The 8,672-nt window shown below is 38.7% G+C and overlaps 1 protein-coding gene across 1 annotated transcript; it reads right to left on the bottom strand.

The window, feature by feature from the left end:
• Nucleotides 1-8,655, bottom strand: LRATD1 (LRAT domain containing 1). Its single transcript, XM_010707955.2, has one exon. The coding sequence runs from the start codon at nucleotides 8,556-8,558 to the stop codon at nucleotides 7,710-7,712; it is 849 nt and encodes a 282-aa protein (XP_010706257.1). The 5' UTR covers nucleotides 8,559-8,655; the 3' UTR covers nucleotides 1-7,709.
• Nucleotides 8,656-8,672: the final 17 nt, after the last annotated feature.

The raw sequence follows: 8,672 nt of genomic DNA, 5'->3' as shown, positions 1-8,672 counted from the left end.
TTTTTTTAAATAAGCTTTTTCTTCTGCCCATCTGTTTTGTCATATTTCTTCACCTTGAAAGAGAGAGAAAGATGTAGGGAACTCTTTTACAGTCCTTAGCTAGAACTAAAAGGACATAGGAAATATTGAATCCACATATTAACTGATTATTTTTGTGGGAGTCTACCACTTGACACTCTTTTATATTGCCATAATTAAAATAAGTCAATGGGTCAATTAAAGTGAACTTTTCAATATTAATGAACTTTGATTACACCTAACTGAAGAATCAGTGATATAAAGCCAGGACAGACTAGAAATACTGATCTAGAAACATTGTAAAATAGGCAGACATATCATGCAAAAAAAAAGTTTGAATGTAAAGATAAAGAAAGGTTGTGTCATATGCAAATAAACAGAGTTCTATCATACAGTTATATAATAAATATTAACAGATACAGCATTCATCCAAGCCATCTCTGTTAAATGAAGTTGTAGCATGAAACTCAACCTAAGCTTCTTAAAAGTAACTGGTGCCAATGCTTATTCAGATATTGTAATTACCAGCAATATCAGAGTTACCCATGTTCTGTTATACTAGACCTATTTGCAGCAGCAATGCTTTTATTTACTTATTATTTTCAGAGCACTCACTGTTCTTGACAGATCTCATTTTCACCCTGTATCCATAAAGTAAGATTTCTAAAAGTAGACAGGTTAGCCTAGCTGTGGCCCAAATAATTTGGTGAAAGGTCAACAGTGTGTTCAGTGGGGAAGGAGCCAACTCAGTTGTGTTTTTCAAAGTCTCACCTTTTAGCTTTTAAAATAAAACATATCTGAGAAAAGTCAAGAAAAGCCAGCTGCCACTTTACTTTCAAACAACTATACAACAATAGGTGAGCATGGCTAAACAACAGAACACAGCTTAATTCAGTGGCATGCTTCCAAAACATTACAGCAAACAGAAAAACAACAATAACAAACATTTAAATTAGTTAAAAAAAAAATAAAATTGTGGCACTATCATTAACATATGCCAAAGAAAGGAAGGATAGATACATTACTGGGGCATTTTTAATTTATTTATGAACACACAAGTTAGTAGCAGCATAGTTCATACTAAAAGGATACTTCGTTATTGCAAAGTGAAGTGCTCCTTGATATTTTTCCTGCAGTAAGTAGCAATACATCAAAACCCACATATTTAATTAACTTATCTTGATGTCAGAAGACCATGGCATACCCTAAAGAACAAATATTGAATAGTGTTTATATCCTGCCAGTATAGTCTTGGGTATCCATTTGTTGCACAGTTAGTATACATACAGAAATGCCATTTATTACCAGTACTAACAAAACAGTCAAGACTTATTGTGTGTGCATATGCATAATACATACACACACTGTATGCATATGTATTCATATTTACAATATTATATATATTAGTTGTATATCAATATGCATATAAATTTCTGTTTAAATATTTACAAACAATCACCACATTTTTCAGACTCAGTCTTTATATTGCTTTCAACTGACTGAAAGGGTCCATGGAAACAGCGGGAACATATGGAAAGAGATTATCTGTTTTGAGACCAGATTGTGATATGTTTACTCACATTAAATAACTTATGAGGAATATTCCTTCTGTGGTGTAAAGTACTCTGCTGTGAAGGAGGGTTATGATGTGGCACTCTGTATTTACTCACGTCATTGGATATAGGTTTGCTTATAGCAATGACAGCGTTACGTTAGAACTAATTCTAGGGCTTGATAATTTCATCCAGTTGTAAAGCCCACCACAGGATTGTGTTCATGAAGTAGGGTTATTCTTTGATTTACATAAACTGGTAACAAGCTCTAACCTCTCCTACATAGGAAGTGGAAAGAAAGGCAATTGAAGTCCTTCATTTCTGAGTTTAGTTCATGACTTCATGCAACTTTCAAAGTAGATTGCCAATGTCACTCTGTATCCAAATAGTGTTTAGGTTTAGAAAAATTATTTGCTACTTAAGACTGATGACACCGCTTATTTTGCTCACTATTTAGCCTAGACAGTATAACGAATCTCCAAAATGGGAATGGTTTTGTGTATGAGGGATACTCACCCTCATTTACTGTGAAGAAGAAAAAGAAAGAACAGCATTTCAAGTTTAGCTATGTACTTCTTTCTTGAAAAATCTGAAGTTTAACTAACTCTCCCACCTTTTTTTTTGGTCGTACTCACATTAGTTTCAAATTCTGTCTGACTACTAAAACAGCAGGGGATTGGCACTTCAGAGACTCAAGCCCATATGCTAATTCCCCATCTTCTGTCAATGTCCAACACTTGTACCCACACAGCCATACAAGTGGAAAAAAAAATGTTTGAAAAGCATTAACCCACTTTACCTAGGAAAATGCCAGAATTGCATAGATAATTACCATATGTACAAGCAAGAATATGCAATTAAGGCTCTTCTGGTAAACACCATGCACATAATTTTTCCATTGAATTCTGTGTGCACTTGACGGTTAGGATGTTGGCTAGACCTACTCCTCAACTTTAACCACAAATAAATGCCAGATGAAGGGGATAGACTTTTTATAGTAAAGGACCTGATATTACAAACTCTTGTGGAAGCAAGTGGTTTTATGCATGGATCATCTGCAGAACCAGAAACTCCCAGAATTCCTCAAATAAAAATATTCTTAAAAAAAAACAAACAAACAAACAAACAAATGAAGTGTGATCTTATAAAACCATAATCTCAACAACCTCAATCTGTATGGCCTATGCTGATGATTCCTCTGGATATAACCACCTGAGTAGGCTTGTTAATGATGCAAAATATTTAAAATTAAGAAGTGAAAGTGAATATTACTACCTGCTCAAGTATAAACGCCATCAGACAAATCCTAGTTTCTTTCTCAAAAATAAACATGGTTCAAATAATGATTACTTTCCAAGGCATGGTGACATTTCAATATATGGAAAAAGAATAATTTCGCAAAGGATATGTATTATATATATAAATTAATACTATATTGCAAAAGAGAGAATACATAGTGCCACAATTACTTTCTTAAAAAAACCCTGCAGGACTAATAGCTTATACCTATATAAACTGGGAGTAAATCCAGTAGCACTCCAAGTAACAGAAGAATCCTCACTGCCCTTTTCCCAACCTAGCATCTTCTTTTCATTTACAAGCAGTTCAGTAAAATATCTGATACCAGTATTAATTTTCTTTACTGTAAAACTGGAAAATAAAAATAAAAAATTGACAGATCAAACTAGCATTCAGAGAATCCATGAATGTAGGGCTGTTTTACTTGTCATATTTGAACTCAGAGAGCAGAGAAGTTTCATATTTCATAATAATTAAGTAAATAAATTCCAGATTTGCCATGGAAACACTGACATTCATGAACAAACAGCAGCACATGATCACACTCTAGTCATACATTATTATCATTTCAAACGTAATTCTGCAGTGAAACTACTCTCAGCTTAGTAGCCCAATCATACCCCCCCTACATATTTCTGGATTAATCCTTTTGGACTGAGACCAGCATCTTTCTCCTGGGATATAAAGCAGAAAATATACCATTTACAAAATATAAGCATCAACACATACCATTTTTTTTTCATCACAGCTAAGTAAAATTATGAACAGAACACTTCTACACTACTCTAGTAGAAAACTTTCATAGAAAATAACAGTAAAAGTCACAGTAGATATCACAGTCCCCTATTTCTTCTCTAGTTGAAAAGACAGATTTGGAAACTTTGGAGGAGGGAAGGGGGCGGGGGGGGTGAGGTACCTGATCCTACAGGATGTTCCATGTCTCCAGTGGATCCAGAATTCTCTCAACTTCAGCCAACTTTGGCTGGAGTTACAGCTGCTCAACACATCGCATAAAGAGGTCTATAAACTCTGACAGATTTTTGCACATCACTTACCTGAATATGAAAGACACTAAAATTAAATCAGGCAGGATAATTAACATTATGCACACTCTGCACAGACTGAAGGCCATTTCTTGTCACACCCTGAAGGCCATATCTTGTTACAACCAGATTTCAATCTGAAATCAATGTAGCATAATATTGCCCTAAATATATAAATATATATATTATGAAGGTTTTTCTCTTTTTAGAATTGCATACAGATACTTTTTAGAGGGGAAGAAGTGCTAAAAAATGAAAACAAAGTAACACGGAAATACAAAGCTGATGGAGATAAAATCCAGTTTGCCACCCATTCCCATATTTCTGTACCTACATACCCAGCAAATAACCAGCAAACAATTCAGTCATACAATTCAGCCAATAAAACATTTCACAAAGGCTCTTATGCTTCAAGAGAACATGAAACAATTTTTCAATAAAGTGTTAGCCTCAAAGCAATTCAAAAGACCGCATTTGGAAATGACAAGGAATATAGTATCCAAGCAAAACAGTTTCAATAAAGCAGCTCCCAAATAGCTAACAGAAAACTTGAAACGTGGCACAAAAGCAGGATTTTGAAGTAACCTAAACCAAGACAGTACTTCAACGGCAGTGAATTGCTTAGATATAAATATTTACCCTAGAATGATAGACTGAAGAATGTAAACAGATTCCATGGATAAAATATAATTTGTCAATATCTTTACTGATGGAAATGGAAATGTTAACTCAGACAGGTCACTGATCCTGAAAGATGAGTATAATCAATTACTTTTCTACCTGTCAGTCATACACATAATTGCCTCTTGCATCTAACAGCTCCCCAGCCTTTCCCATCTTGTTTCAAGACACGGAACAACCATTTCTATTCACTTTTCACTCTTTTCCTACTGCTTCTTCACATTAACGCTGCTTGTTTGAGGACTAACCTGTTTTGTCTATTTCCACAATATTGCCTGTCTCTGACCTCAGAAAGGTGGCTTTTCTGTTCTCCTTAATGCCATTTTAAGCCTCACTTCCCTTCAAGGTCCACAAATATTAACCACCTCCTAATCAGCACAGCCTCACCGAAGTCAGTGAGAACTTCTATTAATTTCAATGGACTACGAATTAGGACCAGATTGCTTCAGAAACTCAGGACTAAAATCCAGTGAAAGTAAAATGATCTGTGTGGATATCTCTGTTGCTAAAAGCAGACTGCCACTTGAAAACAGTTGCAGCAGTAATCTCAGATCAATGCCATTTATGAATATTTCCAATACATTCTTCTAGACCTTCCACAAAGGACCGAGGCCCTAATTTTCGTTACCTTTATCTGTACGAATCTGGAGAAATGCCAAAGACTTCTGACACAGCTTGAATAAACACACACAAGGCCAACTAAGGAAAACTGACACGTTCATGAAATGGGTTAGTTAATCATTAAAAATAAATAAATCAAAAAACCCCACAACAAACAGTTAAAAAGGCTGTTTAGATAGAGAGATGGAGTATTTGCAAAGCACAGTGAAATGTTTAAAGTCACTATGCTCTAAATTTGCACTGGTGAGGACCTGCAATGCTATTCTTGCAATGATCCTCTCTCTAACCCTATCTTATTCGTTTGTGAACAACTTGAAGAAAAAACATTCAGAATTCAAAATTTACATGACTCCATTCTTTCTGTCTTTGTAGACACCTTGCCAATTACTCCCTCTCCCATCTCTTACTACCCCAGTTCTCCAACATATCTTACAAGGAGGAATTAAATTACTTTTGCCCATTCTTCCTTCTTCTACTATTTATGTTCCATTTTTTCCTTAAGTGCTTTGGCTGCAACATCAGTATCTTTCTGCAATCTCACAGCACTCCCCCCAAGTGCTATGAGGTACTCAGCAACTGGAACAGCCTGGGAGATGTAATGCAATATAAATATACAAATACAACATTGAAGATTGCTAATCTTATGGAAAAGAGCTATTATTACCAGATATTATCACCCATCTAATGCTAAAATAGTACATATTTAATAAAAGGTATGGCAATTCACTAAAAAAAACAAAACAAAACAAACAACAACAAAGCTTATCCCATATTGTACTAAAAGTACTTTAAGGTGAGTGGGAAAATAAAAGTAATACTGCCTATTAGGGCATAACTATGCTATGTGTATCAATAAACAAAGTCTGTTTGATGACCTTCACTAAAGGAGTTTATTTATTTATTTTTTTTTTTAAACATATTTATGCTAATACTTCTGGTGAGCTACACTCCACTCTCACAGCTTCATGTATGGGAGGCAAACCTTTTGTAGAAATGAAGTTACTGTTGCATCAAGGTTGCTAATTACATTGTTTAATACAAAAAGGAGCCAGGATACAGTACATTGATAAGGGGTGGAGTGTATTGTACATTCAGAACAGGGGTGTTACTTCTATTCTGTCATCTGACATTGATGTGTGAAGAGGGGACAAAAACAAATGCATTTTCTTTCCAGCACTGAAACATGCAAAGACAAATCACTTACTACAAGTTGTACGCAGCTCAGAGTAATAAAGATACAGATTTAGAAGTGTCCCAGTATAATTTTTTAGATTTTATGTATATTTAATATTTTGATCTTTCACTTCAAAACTGCGAGTTAAGCAATGAGTGAACTGGATCTGAAATACAGACAAGGCATTACCCACATCACATTAAAAGGCATCTCAAATGCAGCTGTGGATTCTTAAACTTAAGACTGAATGGGATTCTTAGTTGCTTAGAATTTGAAATGCAAAATGAACTTGGCCACATTACATATACTTCAAGTGGAATTGTAAATATGTAATAAATTGCTGTTTAAAAAGACAACATGCAGAATTCAAACCTATTTGTTTCTTGCAGGATTCTGTTGATTTGTGCATGAAGAGGTAGTGATGCAGTGTTGCAATGAGAGTCACTACAGCGACACAAACCCACAGCCTAAGCGTAAGAGTCTAGAGGCTGGATCTCCAAGGACCAACACTGAGTACACTATTCTCTAAAATACACCTTCAACCAGCAAATTTAGTTTCAAGGAAACAGCTGCTCACCAACTTTTTGCACAAAAAAAGAAAATTAAAAAGAGTGGTGGTGGAAGCAGCTTATAAATTATGATAACATTTAGCAGAGAGCTGCAGACAGAAAGCAAAGACATTATTTTAAATGTGATCAGCTTCAACCAGAAATGTGAAAGCATTTTCCCCTGCTGATGTCTCGCTAAAGTTGGCTGGGACAAAATTTGGGTTGCGGCTATGAGCTGAAGCAACAGTGTTGAGAAACAAAGCAAACAAGCATTTACAACTCCCCCACCTGCAACCCCTTCCAACTAGCAAAGTACAATGGATGCTTTTGGTTGGCTGCAAGGCAAACGTTAGCTAAGAACGCATTTAGCTAAATCCACATCCATGGCCCCCAATGTTTAAAATTTGTCATGGATTAAAGCCATGAAATAAAAATTAAAAAAAATTTCAATTTGAAATTTTATTAGCGTGTTGCTAGAATGGTCAACATCGATTAACAGGAGAGACTTTGTCCACACACTGAGAGAACAGCCTTCGTGCACCTCCCCCCTCTTTTCTTCCTCTCTCTCTCACGTGCTCCTTCAGTATTAAGACTATTGAAAGCCAAACAAAATACTGGCTATGGGTGTAAAGAACGCTGTTTGTTTGGAATGTTGCCATGGATCCTGCTTTCAGTCGCGTCCCATGGAAAGAGGGTGCAGCCGGCTGCCCCTGTGGCAGGCTGGGCTCCCCAGTAGGGCAGAAAGAAGATAGCCATGTACCCCCGCTGCGCACTATTCTTTCTCGTCCACTATAGCCAGGTCTTTGATCACTCTCAGTTTGCCACTGGCATCGATTCTGCGCTTCTCGCGTATTAGATCCTCCAGGCTGTGGAACCTCACCGTGTGCACCTTGTTCTCCGCCAAGTGGATCTTGAGATAGTACTGCTGCTGGGTGCCGGCAGCAGCTTGCAGCTCCCCCCCGGCTTTGAACTCCCGTTTCCCGAAGCGGCACCAGGCGGCGAAGCTCTCGGAGTTAGTCCAGCAGATCTCGTCGCTTTTTAAGCCCAGGTGCCCGCAGGCGTTTTGCACCACCAGCTCAGCCACCAGTGGGCGGAAGCGGTACCAGCTATTCACCACCCGGCCCACGTTGCCCGCGGCCGCCTCGTACAAGCTGTCCTGGCGGATCTGCCCCTGGTGCAGGTGGATGATCTGCCCGCTGCCCACGTACACTGCCCAGTGCGGCGGCGGCTGCTCCGACGGCCCCAGGTAGAGTAGCTCCAGCAGGTCCCCCGGCTTGCAGAGGGCAGGCAGCGCTGACACCGAGTAGACGCTCAGGTCCCCAGCCTGGGGGCCGCTGCTGACCTTGGAGAAGATGCATTCCTGGCCGCGGAAAGCGGAGAATTGGGTCTCGTTCAGCACGAGCTGGTGGTGGAGGTGGTGGGTGGGCGTCTCCTGGCCAGGGCTGCCGGAGCCCTTCACGCTGTACTTCTCTGGCTGGCCTCGCTCGTCCAGGTCCTCCTCCTCATCCGAAAAGAAGTAAGCCACCCCGACGCGCAGCTCGTCCTTCTCGATCCCCGAGGGGTCCCCGGTAGGCAGCTCACTGTAATTCAGGTGAGTGATGCGATCCAGTTGATTTCCCATCAATGACAGGGCGAGGCGAGGGCAGAAATCGCCGGATCTGGAGGAAGGGTGGGGTGGGCAGGGACAGAGAAAAACGAGAGTGCAAACGGAGGGAAGGAAAGGAAGAGAGAAAGA

This window comes from Meleagris gallopavo, chromosome 2 (genome assembly GCF_000146605.3).
Source record: "Meleagris gallopavo isolate NT-WF06-2002-E0010 breed Aviagen turkey brand Nicholas breeding stock chromosome 2, Turkey_5.1, whole genome shotgun sequence".
NCBI classification, from domain to species: Eukaryota; Metazoa; Chordata; class Aves; order Galliformes; family Phasianidae; genus Meleagris; species Meleagris gallopavo.
The sequence above is the reverse complement of the archived record's forward strand: the minus strand, read 5'-3'. Positions and strand labels throughout refer to the sequence as shown.